At 38.8% G+C, this 20,145-nt stretch overlaps 1 protein-coding gene across 3 annotated transcripts in view; it reads right to left on the reverse strand.

Annotated features, from left to right (window-relative positions):
* The window catches only part of LOC121431367 (sodium-coupled monocarboxylate transporter 1-like), a 39,137-nt gene extending 31,958 nt beyond the window's left edge, over window positions 1-7,179 (reverse strand). For all 3 annotated transcript variants that reach the window (XM_041628907.1, XM_041628908.1, XM_041628906.1), the window contains exon 1: window positions 6,037-7,179. In XM_041628907.1, the coding sequence (XP_041484841.1) occupies window positions 6,037-6,387 (351 nt within the window). In that variant the 5' untranslated portion in view covers window positions 6,388-7,179. The remainder of the gene's footprint in view (window positions 1-6,036) is intronic.
* Window positions 7,180-20,145: the final 12,966 nt, after the last annotated feature.

A 20,145-nucleotide genomic window follows, 5' to 3' on the forward strand; every position in this document is an offset into this window, starting at 1 on the left:
TGGCGGATTGGAGTGGGGGAGGCCATCTTAAAGTGTCTCTAATATACTATTTGGGGAAATTTCGCCCCCCCCCCCAAAAAAAAAAGGTCACTACAGTGGGAGGGAGTTACCCGCTCCCATATCTTCGCCGCTTGCTCCCCATTTCAAAATCTGGGGTCCGCCAATGCCCCTCCCCCATCCCTAAATAACCATTTCAAATGATGCACTGTTCAGACGGGACCACGACAATAGTAGGATCCATGTATATTTGTAGTAAACTTTGAACAGGCTTTAACCTTTGAAATATATTTTGCGCCTTGCGATCCCTATCCAAGAAGTAAACTCCATGTCGCCATGCATGGGGCTGACATCAAATTATCAAAAACTCCTTGGACCGTATTCTGAAGTCGGGTTTAAATTAAACTCAGGTTTAAAGTTGTGGTTTAAGTATGGGAAGCCAAAAGTATCAACATTTTCATTAAGTTGTATGTTTCCTACGTTTACTGTGCTCTTTTCTGATTCATTGATGGTGAAGAGAATAATATATTTATACTTCCTAGACATTTATGAATGATTTGAGAGCCAAATGAGCTGAAGTATGATCAGTGGCGTACCTAGGATTTTCCACAGGGGGGGGGGGCAAAACCGGTCGAAAAATTTGACAAGCAAAAAAAAGGGGGGCAGGGATATGTCATTTGCATGAGTTGTGACTCGTCAGGGGGCAGACTGCCCCCACCCCCACACGTACATGTAGGTACGCTAGTGAGTATGATATCTCTACTGTCATGACTGTTAATGATTTATGTAACAATCGGCTATCCATACTAAACCACAACTTTAAACCAGATTTTAAACCTGCTTTTAAATCAGATTTTAAATCAGAATACAGGCCATTGGCTTTATGAATGCATGTAGAGTCCACGACAAACAGACGGAATACTATATTAGCTAAGTAGTAACTTAAACATTAGGAAGGCCTATCTCTATACAAAGTAAAAACGCTGAATTTTAAATACAACACTGGTACCTCTGATATAGTTGTTAAACAAGGTTAACATTTAAAGAAGTGTTTAAAATCTTTAAGAACAAAGTAAATTTAAGCCTGGTTGTTTAAACTGTTAAGCAACCACTGTAAGGTTCATACAGTAAACAGCATAATTGTATAAAATTTCAAACAGCATTTCTACTGTGTTGAATATCTGACGGATAAAAGTCTCACGTCCCATCAAGAGCGATACCTTTGAAGTTTTATTTGTTTGGCAAACAGTCTGGTCTAGTATTATATCAGCTACTCGAGATAAATATAACACTATTATCAGCGTAATTCCAAGTAGGTTTAGGCTTATATCTAAATGATATTTTATCTCCATCAGATGCAGACAATTGCATGGCGAGTGAACTTAAAATATATGCCTCAAGATAGGTTATAGGCCTATGGGGTTGCAGTAAATCCTCGTGAAAACGGTAGGCTACATATTCATACTACCGATCAGCGAGCGGGAGAAACATTTTACCCTTTTAAAAATGATCATCAAATTTTGTGATAAAGATCTATATAACATTGTATAATATAATGATATAATATTTGAATTTTCTTCTTTTACTTTTCTATTGTAATTGTACAGGTGTATTCTATTTATTTAATCACGGTAAAAAAAACCTGCTTTCAGCTAGAAGCTGCTTTTCAGCAAGGCCGTTGACAAATGATAATAACAAATAATATCAACATAAAACAAGCATACAAAAATAAGAACGAATTATATCAAAGTATGGGTAAAATACAATTGGCATTTTGTAAAATTGGAGTAAACAAAATGAAAAAAAAATACGATAAATCTATCGTATTCGTTTCTTCCTGGTTGTGAAACATTTGGGGGCTGGTCCTCCCCCTCCCCCCCCCCCCCCGGCTACGTTAGTGAAAGAGGATGCTTTAGTCACAGATATATTACATTTCATGCTCATGATGATTTTGTGAATGGCACGCATAACAGGAAGAACATGTGGCATGTATAACCGGTATTCTCATGAGTTCATGGACAAAATTATCATGAAAGTAAACCAAAAAAAAGCATCGGCCAAAAGAAGAAAAAAAACCCACGGCGGTGGGGGGGACTTGTTCTATTTAAAATCACGAAGGATGTGAATTGACTGTGCCATCACACGCGAAGTTTAGAGGTTTATATTTGACACCAATTTCCTTTACCATTTTCCTTTCCTTTTTATTAGATTGTGAAAATGAGATCCACCTCAATATTTAATTTTTTTTAAATGTTTGCAATCAATGGGGTTTTCGGTGAGACCGCTTTTTACCCTTCACAAATGGAGTTATCGGGGTAAAATACATTTTGGCGCAAGATCCAATTTTGAGTTTTCACTCCACCTGAATCGGGCCCCATGACCTCTCCATTCATCCTCTATCACCAGTTGGATATATATCAGGTAAAAATGGTCGTTTCAAAATTCTTGCATTGCTTTGGCAAAGGTAATGAAATATGCCCGAAGGGTCCACGGTATATCCATAGAGCTGTTAGCTCCATGGTATATCAGCATTAAAATGCAAACAATTATACTCGTGCACCTGTCTAACTTTCTCAATGCTTGACTGATTCTGAACAAAAATATGACAGCTCTTTTTATCATATTCATTTATCAAAACTATAGACCCCGTTACTGGCCTCATAATTATTTGAACGAATTCGGCAAGGTCATCAATAGCAACTTTTTGCAAGCACTACGCAGACGTTTTCTACAACGCACCAATTCCTTTGAAAATGCAAGTCAAATTAAAATGGACAGCTGAGAGGTTTTTGTCGAAAGTTGGTGGACGGGGGGTGGGAGCGTTTCATGAAAGTTGTCAGCACTGACTAAATTGTCAGTGCCGACTATTTTAGTGAAATCCTTGGTTTTGTTTGGCTAAGAAGCTCTGGCCTCGGACTGTTACTTTGGTAACTGTCAAAGAAAGATATCTTGCCAGTGCTGACAACTTTCATTAAACGGATTCCTGGGCAGCAGAATCGTCCGTAGATTTGGGGTTTCGGACCGGAGGAAAAATGCCAAAAATGGCGTTTCTCCAGAGTCCAAGGGAAGCGTTTCATGAAAGGATTTTATCCGACAAGTCCTGTTTTATCCGACAATTACCATAGCAACAGTACCTCTCAGCCAATCAGAATCGGGGAAAGTTGTCAGATCTGACAACTTGTCGGACATAAATGTTGATGAAACGCTCCCCAGGATGACACTTTTGTTGTGATTCACTGATTTTCGACAAATGCTATTTGTCATGGAATTGCTTTTGACAAAGGATTATCTGTGTTACAGAAATCGTCTACGTATAATTATAGTGATTGCGAAAAAAAAAGCCTGGAATCGAACTTCAGAGATCGACCCGTCTCCGTGGATAAAGCAGGGATTTCATATTCCGGTGACCCGGGTTCGATTCGGAAGGCATTTTGATCCTCATTATCAGGTCACTCGGAGAGGACCTTCTTAAGCCGTCGGTCCTCTGGTTGCTTGCTTTACAAGCATTGATGCCTTCTTAGCAATCGGGTTAAACAAATCACTACCATCTACTTGTCGATCTAGTCTGTAGGTCCCCTTAGGTTTGGCAATGCTCAGTATCTAATTTTTGTTTTAGTTTCTGGAACATTTAAACTCTTATCTCTGAAAGTGAAAAAAACAATTGTAAATTCAAAACCAGTTCGTAAAAAAACACACGCTGTTTGACTCTGTTTTTACCATCAACACATTACTTTGTAATAGGTCCTTTGTTTTTACTGAGGAGCAGCAATATTTAATGAAAATGACTATTATCTCAGATGCTCTCCGGGAACACCAGCTATTGAAAATTGAATTATTGGACCAAATACTTAAAGGTCAAGTCCACCTCAGAAAAATGTTTATTTGATTCAATAGAGAAAAATCAGACAAGCACAATGCTGAAAATTTCATCAAAATCGGATGTAAAATAAGAAAGTTATGACATTTCAAAGTTTCGCTTAAATTCAACAAAATAGTTATATGAACGAGCCAGTTACATCCAAATGAGAGAGTCGATGATGTCACTCACTCACTATTTCTTTTGTTTTTTATTGTTTGAATTATACAATATTTCAATTTTTACGAATTTGATGATTAGGACCTCCTTGCCTGAAGCACAAAATGTTAAAATAATGGAATTCCACGTGTTCATGGAGGAATGAAACTTCATTTCACATGACAATGACGAGAAAATAAAAATATTTCATATTTCATATAATAAAATACAAAAGAAATAGTGAGTGAGTGATGTCATCAACTCTCTCATTTGGATGTAACTGGCTCGTTCATATAACTATTTTGTTGAAAATAAGCGAAACTTTAAAATGCCAAAACTTTCTTATTTTACATCCGATTTTGATGAAATTTTCAGTGTTATGCTTGTTGAATTTTTCTGTTTTATTCAAATCAAGTTTTTGTTGGGGTGGACTTGTCCTTTAACAAATTCTACCCCAGACGATATACAGGCCTACATGTAATAACGTAATCCGAGTATTTAGCAACAAAATATCAAAACATCCGATTGCGGTGGGGTATACAATGTATATAGGAATCGATCGGGGCTGCAAAGAAACATTTTAAAAAGTAGTCCTCGTAAAACTCAAGATAGGTTCTTTACAAAAGAGATTAGGTCGAAATTAAATCTTCAAACTTGCATATGCGCGGTGGATTACAGCTGAAGCTTTTAAGCGTTATATCATTTACACACATGTACATGTAGAAGAAACTTGCTGTAGACCGATCGAAAATATCACATTATTTTCAATGGGTAACCTCTTGATCGGTTTGATGTGAAATATTTAGTGTAACTCGGGGGGGGGGGGGGTCCATTGACGAGTGGATCTCAGACGCGACCACGGGGTTTCGAAAAGCACCCTTAACAAGATTAGTATTTTCCATTATTCTGAAAATGCACCCCTTATTAATAATAATTGGCGTGTGCAACCCTACCCTTGAAAGTATTGGAAACAAAACGGTACCCTTGACAAGTTATCCCTGAAATTGACACCCTAAACAAGTACAGCGATATCTTAATTGTTATGACACGGATGTTATCATGGACGTCGGCTTTACTACATGTACAATGAGTTTAGAACCGCCCCACCTCCCACATCTCGCTAAGTAAATCGTACTCTAAAAACGTATCGTATTTGGACAAAAAGTGCATCATTTATCAATCATTTTAGTCTTCTTCACACCCTCGCAAATTTGACCGTTAACACGTAGCTCTCCTTGCGCAATATACACCCTTTTATCAATATTTTAGTGTTTTGACACCCTTAATACGTTACGTACGTAATGTGCCCAGTCTTGAAAAGAGATTTTTGAACGAGTTTCTTTGGTCGCGCCTGGTATATCCCCTCGTCAATGGAAGTGGCCCCACGGGGTGTAATTGTATCACTACTGTCTGTCTGTATGATTTAATCATATCTGTTATAGCTCTATGGATAAAACTGTGCGAAGTCCTATAAATATCCATTGACATTTGTCGCGCACTTGGCGTGTGAACCATAGGAGTCTGGCAATGGAACAAGACGAGCTAAAAGCACATGGGACAGTTGACACAGGGTCAAGGGTATAAACAAGCGTCTGCATGAGATGCGAAGAAAACGCTGACTTCGGGAAAAATATTCCTCCATGTACTTGTAGGGTTACTACATCACTCGAAACAGTCAGAAAACGATGTATTTTTACATTTGCTTTCAAAATATGAGTGAGATGTCTTTAAACTAACAGTGATTAAGTGAGTTGTAGTTTCAAAACTAGTAGGGGTCTCAGTCAAAGCACATCGGGGATTAATGAAGGAAAGATGAAGGAAAGCTGCACGACATGTTATGATATCATCACAGCAACAACATTTTTTTTTCTTTTGTTTACGATGGGACCCTGCTCTTATTGAATTATTCTATCAACATGCTACCTCCCTCAAAGGCTTGTACAGTACCAACATTCTAATGATGGCAATAAACAGATGTGGGGTGCATTTTAACTCTATTTTTTGGCGGTTTTACTATACTTTACCTCATTTGTACTGGTCAGGTTGAGTCTATAGAACATGGGCAGGAAAAAGAAAGCCGTCGCGAGCCCCACCCCAATATAGGCAAAGGCAAACATCCAATACATGCATCCATACACATAGTTCTCGGCAGGGGTCCCGAGGAAGGTGATGGCCGAGATGAAGCTGGCGACGAGCGAGAAGGCGACGGGGATGGGATTCATCGACCGATCGGCCATCAGGAATTCCCTGGTCGTCCGCTGACGCCCGCCGGTCAAGGCGTGGTAGACGCCGATGCCGGCGGAGATGACGAGCATGCCGGAGAAGATGACATAGTCGGCCGCGGAGAAGGTCTTGTCAGAGCTCACCGACGACATCGTTCTGGTGGTCGATGACTACGGTGTTAAGGGAAATGAGCTTATTATGTCGAAAGTAGATTCGATGGTGACGAGCGACTAAAACGGTCGTAATCAATGCGCAATAATTCACTAAGTGTTCCAAGAAGAGGATGGAATCGGAATGGTTAATCAATAATCATTCAAACAATTCGAAAAATGATCGATTCGACGTTAATGCTAATGATGATTCAAACGTTCACGATCACTTACTCGGTTCACATACCCCGGCACAAGGTTCCTATAAGAGCGCCGAACAAGATGATGATATGTATCACGACCACGACGGACAACGACCAACCCAAATAATAACGAACTCAATTCAATTGCGTCCACATCCAGGGCATTAGATAAATAGTTCAAAACAGCTGTGATGGTCAACACAACAGGTCCCCTCGCTTGAAACACACACAACAGTGTACTCTTGTCATCTGAGCTTATATTCAATAAAAGCGTACGAAGTGCCTCTGCCTGTTGGGAAAATGAACTTATTAAACTTTGCTCCACAGATGACGCTACTTCGTTTCCTCGATGTCACAAAGCAAGAAAATGTATATTCCATAAGAGATTGTTGCGATGCCTTTGCCAGCCCCTGTTCTAAATACAATAAAACCTTTCAAAGGGTTGGCAGTTATGCCTCTCATTTGTAGGTCTATACCAGTTTATGTTGACACTGTACCCCAAACGATCGGTTCTTTGAAAGGAAATTCGATTTGTTTGGGGTCGCTCTTGGATCAATCCCCGAGACTGACCAATCGAGAACGAGGACGCTCTTTAACCTCAGCCTGGGGGGCTGACTCGATCCGTAAGAGGAGCGTCCCCCAACATGCCCAACTTTTCACTGAGCACTGCTTTTTTCAAAACTCGTATAGACTGATGATTTTAGTATAAATTGAGCTCTATTTTGTATCATCTTTTCATTTATTCATTCATTCAGCGTAGCTATTAAATATGATTATTTGCGACGTGCAGGTGGTGGTGTCACCCAGGGGGGTGTACGGTACAGCAGTCAAATACAGCCATTGAAAACCTTAATAATGAAGTTCAATCTACGTCAAATGTTTCAGACTAATAACTTTGAAAGGGGAATCGATGTAGCATGACAAGAGGGGACTTTTCAGACTGAGACGAGACACAGACATGAAATCAATGAAAGGGGGTTTAACCGTTTATTTCTACCTCCATGGTTCGATTGTGGTAGAAGATTATCATTATTATGCCTTCTCCAGTCGCCCCAATCATAACATTTAGTTATTTTATAGCTCATAATCATGTCCTTAATGCACTTGTATGAAATTTTCAAAATAAGATTTGAAGGAGAGTTTTAATTGGGCAATGAGTTCTTTATATGCGAAATGATACCTTCTAAAGTCTTAAACTTATCTGAAAGAAAAAAATAAAGAAAGGAAATGAAAATATTTTTTTTAAAGGATTTTCTGAAGATAATGCAAAAGTGTATCACAAAATTAGATTTTCATTTCAACAAGTCAATACTTTCGCTCACTCGAGACTTAAAGACATTGATCAATACGCCAAACTCTGCACTATCAAAATTTCGGCTCATCTTCCCCCCCCCCCAACATACATATCTTGCAATTTAGGGAGGACAGACTCATGGCTTGAAACCATACAAAGGTAGCAATTTGCCATCAGACAAATCATGAAATTCCTTGAAAACCCAATGACAAAAAAGAGAAGAGAATAACAAGAAAGAGGGAGCACTTACATTGAGAGGTTGAGAGCGTAGTATTTAGGCCTGCAATCTCCATTTTTTTAATATGTTGGCTCTATACTTTTACATTCATTCGAAATGTGGATATTGTTTTCAAACGTCGCACATTGAAGCATACCGGCGCATGCACTATTCTTGTTGATTTACGTTTCTTGTTATAACCAGGTACCGCGGGATGCGTAGGACCATCGATCGATCGAGTCTTTTGTTGGTCATTCGGATTTGTAGCAGACAAAAAAAAGGATGACGTTCTAAGGAGGTCGAGAGCCCAAGTAAATAAATGGTTATCTAGTACAACGACAGGGATCATAACGTCTGGGGTTTCTATCCTCACTGATCCTTGCTTAGAAGAAAAGAACAACAATAACGAACAGAGACTTGGACAAAGATCATTTCAATTCGCCGATCTTCTTCAAGGATCTTGAAACCTTTGAGGACACGTAGGAAAAGGCATATTCGAATCAAAACACATTTTGTCATGGAATATCGATATGTATACAAGACTGCCAAGATGGTAGAAGATTCATGATTTTCTCATCTCGAATGGGAGAGGTAGAGGTTATCATTTTTTTTTCAAGGACCCTAACCCTAACCCACCATAACAAAAAGCTGTATGAATATAAAGAGTAAGGCAAGTACAAAACTGGAAATTTCAACAAAATCTGACGAAAAATAAGAAAGTAACATTCTATATTTTCGCTTCATTACATTAAACAGTATATTTATGCACATCATGGTATGCAAATGAGGTGACTATTGACGCCACTCACTATCTATTTTGTATTTTATTACATTAGATTAGATATATTTACCTTTTCTCCTCATCGCCAAAAGAAATGAAGTTTTATTCTTTCCTAAACATGTGGAATTGCAATTCTTTTAACATTTCCTGGTTCAGTCAAATTGGTCATTATTATAACAACTGCAAAACTTGAAAAATTCTAAAAGTCACAGGCTAAATAATCAGTGAGTGAGGAACGTTATCGACTTTTTCATGCACTGAGATGTACATAAAATTGTTTTGTGAAAAATAAGTGAAATTTCAAAATGTCTTTTTGTATTCGATTTTGAAGAAATATTCTAATATGATCTCTCATGAATAAAACAGGAATCCGCCATCATATCTTTATAATTAAATAAAAAAAAAGAATTATTTCATACACGTTTTTTTTGGAGAGGATATGGGCATCATAAAGCAATTACAATTTCGCCAACTTGGTTTACTTCCAATGGAATATATGGTGTAAGACAAGGAACCAAATTTTTGTCAGATATCGGTGATCTACATTGTACATGTAGATCAAGTTCGAAACATATACCCCATGAAAGTCACGAGAAAGTAGTTCAAGTTTATTTGGTCTGTGTTTCTGGAATTCGGAATGAATGACCGTCTGCATTCAAACCACCGCGACCTCTGACCTTCCTTGACCTAGTAAAGACGTGACGTCACCCGCCCAAGGGAAAGTGATTTCGACGCAAAGTGGCATTTGGCAACATGCACTCTTATACTGACCTATTTGATCTTGAACCGAGTGATTGGAAGTGCTACTCAACCGATAAAACAAATAGAATAATAGTGAAACAAGAAAATCAAAACAGCTAAGCAAAATATTTTGGGAGGAAATATTTTGCAGTTTGACGGTGGCTTGGTGATGGAATATGAATTAATTGCTGATAATTAAGAGCATCAAACTCTACCCTGACATGTTATGTTATGTTATACCGAGGTTTCTTACCTGACTGCTAAGGAAGCACGCCATGCCTGTGAGCAAGCTACCAGGGGACCAACGGCCTAAGGTCCTCTCCGAGAGACCTGGTAATGAGGATAAATGCCTTACCAAAGGAAACCCCCCGCTCTACCGACTGAGTTATCGACATGTTTGAGTTTATTCTAGCGATGTATACTCTTTAAAATCTGTATTATTTCATTTGTTTATACCATGCCCAACTCATTTTGGTTGAATTCCCAAGTTTTTTTTAACCGGGGATGACGGATGGGTCAATATATTGCCAACGAATTCATGATCTTTTGCCAATAATAAACTAGTAAAATCTGCTATTCCGTTCTACTTTTGCAATTATTCTGCCAATATCTATGGTGATTCTACATGCAGTAACCATGTTAACGACATTGTTTATTTTTCAATCACAACAGTCACAGTTTGGTTTGATTTGTACATTTTAAAGGAAAAATTTTGCAATTTACCATGTTTCAGGTAGAAATTTCCTCATATTTGTGTTAAGAATTATACCTGCTAAAGTCACAGTAACAAAAAATGGCTCTGATAACAACCTTAAAGGTAACAAGAAATAAACGGTTAAACTGCTTGTTAACTGATGTACTTTTAAATACAAGGAGTATTAGAGATTCATATCCAAATTGTTTAATTGATAAAATGCTTTGTTTGGTCAATGATTTTCACGTGGAAGTTGCAAGTGGACCACCCCCAATTCAGCATCCACAGCATATATTATGTCAAAAAAATCATGAAGATTATTGGATTGATATACATGCCCGGGGAATTTCTTTCTTTCAATAAATCTCCGATAATAAACAAGCGCGGATCCAGGAGGGGGCCGAGCCGGCCCCGCCCCCCCCCCCCCCTATTTTTTGACAACCTGCAGAAAAAAGTGTACTTTTTAACTTGATAGAAACTATGAAAAATTGAAAGAAAAGTAAGAAAGGGGTATTATACCCATGATGTGTAAGTTACAGCCTCGTAACAGCCGGCCCGACCCCGATAGGAAACAAGAAAAGGGTGAGGGGAAGAATTGGAAAATAGAAGAATGAAGCAAGGGGAGAGAAATAACAAGTACACCGACGTCTAAAATCAAGACTAGTCTCCCCCTTCTAAGTAAGTTTTTTTTTTCCAAGGTAAACCACTGCTTGGCCCTACTTGGACTCCGCCCACCCGAGATCGTTTTATTCCTAGACCTATAATATCCCGCGAGACCAAGTTTATCCCTTTAACGAAGAGGTTCAAACCACTTCTTATTTCCTGAACTCAACCCGCTGAATGCTTATTAAACATGGCTTTGTAATTATGGTCTGGTCTTACAGGAAGGCAGCTACTCGAATCATAGTACATGAACCTCAATGCAGCCACTTAAAATCAATTTTCCATTCTATGGGGGACGAGTACACAGTAAAAACGCTGTTTAAGATTTTATACAACGCTGTTTACTATATGAACCTTACAGTATTTATTCAACCGTTTGAAAAATCATGTTTAATTTATTGAAGATTAGATATTGAAAATTTAACTTTGTTGCTTCAGATTTAAACACTTGTTTAAACTGTTTAAATAATTACTGTAAGGTTCATAATTTTATGTTGTAAATCGGGTCAAAAATAAGATCGAAAATCGGATCGGCAGTTAAGCTTGTAAAATCGAAATCGAATCGAAAATCGAATCTTTGATGTTTAAAAACAAAGGAATACATAAAATTTTGTTCGCGGTCGCGCGCAACTTCCTGACAAAGTCACAAAGACGAATGCATTGGAATGGAAGTCGCCAACATGCGCGCGATCGTTTGGAACATGTTTTAAATGAGTTTTGAGGTGTTATTGCTTTAAAATAAACAGAGTGATTTTTATTAGAAAGATAAACGAAAGACGCATCTTCCGAGCAAAGGCGCAAAGGAAAATAAAATTAAAATATTTCTCATAGATCACAGGTTAATGAACGATCGGCGCGACATCTTTTATAAGTATTTTTAGGTGATAGCGATTAAGAATTATTGGAATGATCTCTTGATCTCGTACGACGCATCATCTTAAAGTCGCAAGTGCAATTAAAATGTACTAGACGACGCAAGCATGCACGATGATTTGAAATATGTTATTAAAATGTTTTAGGTAGCTAGCGTTTTCAAATCAATTTATTACTATCTTGAGAAATGAACTTTTGATATCTAAGAAGAAATAAAAGCATCTCGCAACGAAGTTGCAAAGACAAATATATCATTGAGGTTGAAAATAGAATGTATATCATCCTAAACGATGTAAGAGAGTAACACAATGAGCTCCGTCGATAGTACAACTTTTAAAAAATCACGGCGGGGTCCGCTATCAACACAAGGTTGAAGAGAAGATGTCTCGCATCATAAAGAGGGTAATAGAGTAGCGCAGTGAGCTCCGTCGGTAATACGACCTTTCAAAGTTCACGGCGGGGTCCGCTATCACCACGAGGTTGAAAATAGATTCATATAGTAAACAGCGTTGAATAGTTTTTATTCATAATGTTACTCATGTATGCGGGGCTTGAGGCGGGGAGCGGGGGGGGGGGGGGGTAGTGGCATACCTTAAAACCATCAGTATGTCTAGAGGAGGTGGAAGCAACGATTTTCTAACATCTTAAGAAGGTCAAAGCTAATTTCAAGTAAATATATTTGTCAGGATCATCATTTTAGAAGTATTCGTCGTCAAATGGGGAGGGATATAATTCAGATTTAGGGAATGGAATCGGACTCGAGAAGATAATTGTTGAAGTTAAATAAGTTGTTTACTTCTGACGCATGATCTATTTTATCCAGTGGCCAGCATCTGAAAGACGTGGCCAAGGACTCGAACCGCGGACCCCTGACACAGCTTGTAACTTACCCATCCGTCGTTGGATTTATCTCCATAATTTTACAACGCACACAGTGCGTCCTATCCTGTATCGTATTGGTCGTAGATGGGGCTATTAAGAACAAGGTAAGATGACGATGCACTTCCAGCCTCGGGCCCTGCTTTCAGCCTGCAATGATATACATTTCATCCCCCCCCCCCCCCCGTTCATCTTTTCATTCCTCACCTCCTAATAACTTCGATGGGTTAAATAACAACAAATTCAAATATTAATCATCAAAATCTTCATTATTAAACTTTCCCCGACTTCAATGTCCTCCGCTCTTCTCCTCGATCAGGTATGTTGTATACTAATTGGAATATTGAGGGCGAGACGGCGAGTAGGCCGTAGGCCTTATACAGACCGGCTAAAAGACATTAAAATGCATTTCAGAATAACATAATTTACTAGGTATAAGATAAAATCAATGAAGGCCTATTGCATATATGGGAAAGGGGCGCGATAGCTTTAAAAAGTTTGACAAATATCTCCAGTTGGTCGAAAACGAACCTCGTGAATAAAGTGAGTAGAAAAAAGTGTAGATAAGGGTGAAAAAAGAAAGAAAATAACCCCAGTCCGGGCGTCCGGGAGACTGACCCTAAGTCTCTGAAAAGGAAAGGTTGTTATGCGATGAGCTCAAATTGGTAGTAGGTAGTAGTAGCATGTTTAGACCAAGTAGCAATACATTATTTTTTTTATCGAAGTGGAGGTCCAAAAAAGCAACTTCTAAAATTGTCTGGAATCTTGAGCTGAGGTATTCGCTCGAGACAGACATGACAGAGACACCGTTGGCCTAGATCGGTGAACTTTGACATCAATTTGATTTGATTTATTGTTCTCTTCTGCATTCATAACATTCGTATATTCTTCATTACATAACAAACGTGATAGATATGGGTAATTGATTTTGGGCATGAATCATAAAGAAGAGAAAATTGACTAAATAAAAAGTCATTCGAAACAAATATGAGCTACTACCAAATAATTATATCATTGTTACAGTTTGCAAGAGGACTCTCAGTATAAAGAGATTGCTTGAAAAAAAAAAATGACAACCCCGGAACAAAACTTTTTTTAACAAGTTCACACCTATTTACCAATAATGCATACAGCTTTTCCATTTATTTGAAATTTGAAAGCAGGGTAAAAGAGCATTGTATAGATTAAAGGCCTTGCTGACGGGCATAGGTGCCGCGACCGGGGATCGAACCCCAGACTTTCCATGTAAAGCCAGGTGCCTTAGACCACTCGGCCACGGCACCTCGGAATAAAACTCATTTTAAATTAATTGATGCACAAGCAGAATGATAATATTTGTTCATAATAATGACGAAAATGGAGATGATGAGAAGGAAGATGAGAAGGAGGATAATGGTGACAGTGGTTTTCGTTTATTTTTTATCATTTAAAGTGGAATAGGCTACACTCTAAAAAATGAAGTGCTAATTCCGCTCTTAAAGAGCGTGTATAGTGACTGCACTTCGGAGTGCTGATTTTTCTCGTTCAAATTTGAACTAGACAAATCAGCACTCCGAAGTGCAGTCACTATACACGCTCTTTAAGAGCTGAATTAGCACTTCATTTTTTAGAGTGTAATCCCCCCCCCCCCTCCTCAATATTTCCTATGATCAGATAATCGCAATTTTCACCTTTGGTTAAGGTTTTCCAAATCAGCCGAAATACGCTCGGAAAGCAAAATTAACCATATTTTTTTATACAAAATTCGGAATTCGGGGTGTGACAAGAAACTTACTTTTCAAAACATTGATAAAAGTTTCGATTGTTTCTCAATTCTGTTAATGGAAGAAGATCAAGAAGATAAAAATAAAGGCTGCCGTGCACTATATACAGTGATATAGGGGTGGCGGAATAGCCTAATGTTGAAGTCGTTGCTTTAATACAGAAATAGATACACGACTCAGACCTTTCCTTTCGATACTCGTCCCCCCCCCCCCCCCTCAATCTTGCCGCCCCCGACAAGAAATAAAAGTCCGTGTATGTGAAGTGCAGAACTCCTTGTGAATATGAAAAGTATATTAACAGAAAGGAAAAAGACAGATACAGAGAAATTGAAAATGAAAAATATTATAAAGAAATTAATGTGGATCTAAGAACGAAAATAGACGGAAAGAATTAAATAATATATAAGCAGGTTGGTTAAGCCCTTTACTCTAATGACAAGTATTTTCAAACTTTTGAACATTGTTGGACAACTTTTTCAGATAACAATCATGTTTAAAACAATAGTTGTTAAAGAGACGTGCTTGAACAGCGTGCTTAATGTTTTGAATAACGGTTCTACATGCAGTGTATTAAAGTAGAAAATTAACAACATGTGCAAATTGAAGAATTCAAAGAAAGTATAGACATGATAGAGATACGATGAACTTGGTTAATAGAAAACATTAAAATTACAAAGGAATGAAATAAACTGAAAGGATATAAAAATGTTAGTGATCTGAGACTAACTTTGTGCAAACAAGGTGAAATAAAAATAAATACGACTCGTTTCATCAGCGGCGTACAGGTGGGGGGGGGGCTTGGGGTGCTTGCCCCTATTTTTTATGACCCCTCCCCCCAAAAAAATAAAAAATAAATAAATAAATAAAGAGAGAGAAGGATGAAATATGATATCATTTTATTAATACTACAGTCAAAATCTTTCACACAATTTGATTTTTTGTTGTAAATATGTCGAATTGTAAGAAATAAATTTTGCCCGATACGCCATTTCTGGCTTCCTCAAAATCTTTGCCTCATTACGCCACTTCGTTTCATCGGATATCTTGACCTATATCGGTGACCTTTTTCAGTCGCTGAATACCAACTGTCATCAAATGAAGCGTATCGATGGCATAGGGCATGTGGTCAGTACCCCAAACCCGAGACCATGGTGTCCCCAAACGCCTTATTTCAAACTTTTCGCATTTACACCGGAGAAACTCTCTACACTCTATAAAAGGATTGGTCAAAATGACCAATCTGTTGGTTAATATGTGTCCGACCGATTGGTCATTATCAACCAAAATTTTTGTCGATTTGAACCAATAATTTGGTTGCTTTTGACCAATTTTATCGGTCGGACACATATTAACCAACAGATTGGTCATTTTGACCAATCCTTCTTTAGAGTGTATAGAACGCAGAAATTCCTTTGAAAATGCAAGTCAAATCAAAACGGAGAGCTGCTACGCTTTGGTCGAAAGTTGGTGGACCAGGACAGCATCAGAATCTCTTGGGCAACGACATATTCGCCTACTTTCGTGGGTGCAAATATTCGGATGATCTACTGCCCCGTCCAAGCTCCAACTTTCGACAAAAGCCGCGTGATTTTAATAGCATTTTCAAAGGAATCGATGCCGTGTAGAGAGTTTCCCCGTAGTAGACAGTAAATGCGAAAACTACCTGGCGGAAATTCAGTATGTGTAATTCATCACATATCAAGCAAATGTGATATCTGCTCTCTCTCTCGAATCCCTAGTCATGCTAGTAGCAATATTTAAACATTTCAGTTTTTAGACGTCAGGCGGCATTTGTATAAATCATCCATTGTTGAGGTCTGAGGTTCGATTCCCAGTAAAGTCATATAGGCCTATTAAATGCCGGGCAAACATAAATGAATAAAAATGCATTAGGGTCTATTCATACACTTTTGAATATGATCAATCCCCAATAAAAATATCGACCAACATTCTATTAGAAATAAACAAAGTATTATTGATTGCCAGATTTATGCTACCATGACTTTTTTGTCCAACATATAATTTATAAATACGCTTTAAAATTTGATCAATGTACTGTACTTTGAAGACTTTACTAACCTCATATGCACTTGTAGAACCTGTTCTAAAGAACATCGGCATAAACCAACGCATCGTCGTAAACCCAGTGAAAATATAAGCAAGAGCAAACCACAAAAAGAACGAGTTATACATATACACCTCGGCCGGCGTCCCGAGGAACGTCACCGCCGAGATGAAACTCGCCGTCAGCGACATCGCCACGGGGATCGGATTCATGTCGCCGTCGGCGAGCAGGAACTCGGCGGCGGTCTTCTGCTTTCCGCCGCTGAAACCGTGGTAGATGCCGATGCTGACGGAGACTAGGAGCATGATGGCGAAGACGATGTAGTCCCAGATTGTGAACGTATTCGATGCATCATCCCCCATCTTTATTATTATTTTCTTTCCTCTCGATGGTTTGCTAACTCACTTGTTGTGGATTCTCTTGCCACAACAAAGTCCCGTTTTGCAGACTTGTGATAATTTCCAATGCACAATTCCTCTGACAAGTTTAAGCTTATTTTTGCAAGTGTATGATTAAAACAGATTTGATTAAAAAAGCTCCAGTTTCCCAATGATAACCCTTCTTCAGAGTTTTAAGAAGCTGCGTCTATTTCTTTTTGCTCTTTCGATCTCTTTTGCCAAGGAGTGCTCTAGTCAATTTGTGAAATGCGGAGTGTAAAGTTGGTTGAATCAATCTGCAAAGGGCGAGTGTACAGATTTTCAGAACAAAGTAACCGTCCAGATTTCCCCCCTCTCTCTCTTTCTCTTTAGCGGGTCAAAGGGGTCATTTCCAAAAAGAAAACCTTCACCTTCCCTCATCTAGGGCCCAGCTACCCTTGTTCCAATGCGAACACATCTGAGGTGACCGATATTGTAACTGATGCTTTCCAAGATCTCTTCGGTATCCTCTTCCGAATGGCCCGTGATTGATCGTCAAGACAAATAAACAAAGGGGTCAGGATGCATGGAGGAGGGCTCGGGGTGATACCTCTGATTAAAGAACAAGTCCACCGGCCACTCAACTAAAAGCTAACTTCAGTGAATTAACGGGATGCTCCGGGCTGGAGATATTTAGATCTCAATATATAGAATAAATTCACAGAGTAAAATGCTGAAAATTTCATTTAAATTGGATAAGAAATAACGAAGTTCTTGAATTTTAAAAGATTTGCATCATTCCGCTGAAACAGTAGGCCTACTATATGTCTTCATGGATATGCACTAGGTGGGCTATGGTGTCACATTCCAATGCACTTTGCTTTTTCGTATGTTATTACATGAAATCATAATTGTTTCATGTTTTCATAAATGTGTAGATGATGCGCTTACATTTTGATGAAATAAGTTGCAGCAAGAAATAACTAATGCACTTCCAATAATTTAAGTTTTTAGTAGAAAAAAATTGAATCACCCTAATTCATATGATGAAAGACAAAATAACAAGGATCATCACCATCCACTATACCCACGTAGGCCAAGTTGAGGCTGATACCTCATATGGCTATTAAAAGTGTCCTTTAAAATCTCTATTGAAGGGGCACATGCCCCACCCCAATAAAACCACCCTCCCCTCAACAACTCATATCGTGTAGTTGGTATTGATAAGTGTGATTCATAATACGTTCAATCCTAACAATACGCGGTAACACATTAAACACAATCGTGATATTTTGGCACGTGATCTATGTCACGATACGAAAAAACACGTGATGTTACGCAAGCTTGTCGAGTCTTTATATTAATATATACAGAGACGTTTTATCATGCCCATGTCCTTTAGTAGCTTGGGCAGTTGCCCCCTCTCCCAATATTTTGAAAACTTGCATTTTTTACCGAAATTTTTTCAAATAATTGATCAACAAATGTGCAAAAGAAAATTTCAAAAAGGGGAAAATTCAAAAGCGCCCCCATGACAAGCTCGATCGCTTCGCTCCCACGGCTTTCGAGTTTCTTCAGAAATGCCCCCCCCCCCGAGAAAGGAAATATGATAAAATGTGTGCATGAGCATGACTATGTATACTTGGGAAACATACGGTTTTGATCTGGTCCAATATGTAAATTAATACGAAAAGGAAACAACAATTATGAAAAAGAAAAAATGGATTAGTATATGAAACTCAGTTGAAGGAATAAAATAAATAAGTGTCATATTTGCATTAGATTATAGGCGAGATGTATACTTATCAATGTAACAAAATAAACCTTCATTTTAATCGTTTTCCTCTTGGATACACGTTGCTAGGTTGGGCATTCATCTTCGATTTTGAGGTATGAAATAAATGTCTACTTAAAATCCACTTCTATTAACCAACAATAGAGTACTGATGTATGACGTCATAAACATAATTGCATTTCAGCATTAATTTTATCATATTTCCGTGATCTTATAGAGGAGTATGATGATGCAAAACATCCACGTCCGAAATGTAGTAGGAATCCATTGGCGGATCTACTTTCTGGGGTCCGTTGCAGAAAGAGTTGCGTTTAAACGCAAGTCAAAAAATCAATCGCAAGTCCAAAATGCACGCTGCTGATTGGCTGAAAATCAAGTTACGCATGATTTTTAGAGTTGCGTTTGATTGCAACTCTGTCTGCAACGGGTCCCAGGCCTTTAAGTGTACGTGCTAATCACGCCTGCTTGTTCGTATCGGCTTTTAGATTTCTTACCTCGTAAGCGCTTGTGTCACCTGTCCGAAAGAACATCGGCATAAACCACCGGATCGTCGCGAAGCCCGTGAAGATGTACGCCAGGCCGAACCAGATAAAAAACGATCCGTAGATATAATTCTCGGCCGGCGTCCCTAGGAACGTGATCGCAGAGATGAAACTCGCCGTCAGCGACATCGCCACCGGGATCGGGTTCATGTCGCCGTCGGCGAGCAGGAACTCGGCGGCAGTCTTCTGCTTACCGCCGCTGAACCCGTGGTAGATCCCGATGCCGACGGAGATGATCAGCATGAGCGAGAAGACCAGGTAATCCCAGATGGAAAAGCTCTTCGCCATGTCGTCTACCATCTTTCTTCTTCAGTATGATTCTAATAGTCAGTCCAATGGATTGACGAACGGGCCTATATGGGCAGTTCACCATGCACTTGATCCACAAGTGCATGTGTTACAGAAAGTGCCCGCGAATCTCGTTGCAATGAACAGCGACGAGAATTTCTGGCGCTTTTATTTATTCACCAGAATACCGTAATGTTGTGGTGCGGTTTTGCTTCAAACCAAAAAATCAAAATGGGCTGGTGGTTTTATGCAATATACAGGACGTTCCTAGATAACTCTTATCCGTTAGCACGGTTAGCATGGCTAAGCGAGAGTTTGGGGATTATCTTTCATCGCATTCATGTAAGCACGTGATCCAAGCTTCACAGAATAGCGTGTGGAATTATGCCAACCATAACCAATTTTTATATTGACATTCAGATGTGTTATAACCTTTAGCATTAGTGTTTAGAAGATCACGCAAAACAATAACATTGCAGTAAAAACTTTGTTCTGTCGACTAGTCTTGCAGGGTTAAACAAGATGGAGGCAACGATGGAGAAGCCAAAGTTTGACAAGAGTGAGATTCGTGAGCTAAAATCCCAACTAAAGCAAGTCAATCTCCCAC

This window comes from Lytechinus variegatus, chromosome 17, assembly GCF_018143015.1.
Source record: "Lytechinus variegatus isolate NC3 chromosome 17, Lvar_3.0, whole genome shotgun sequence".
Classification (NCBI taxonomy): domain Eukaryota; kingdom Metazoa; phylum Echinodermata; class Echinoidea; order Temnopleuroida; family Toxopneustidae; genus Lytechinus; species Lytechinus variegatus.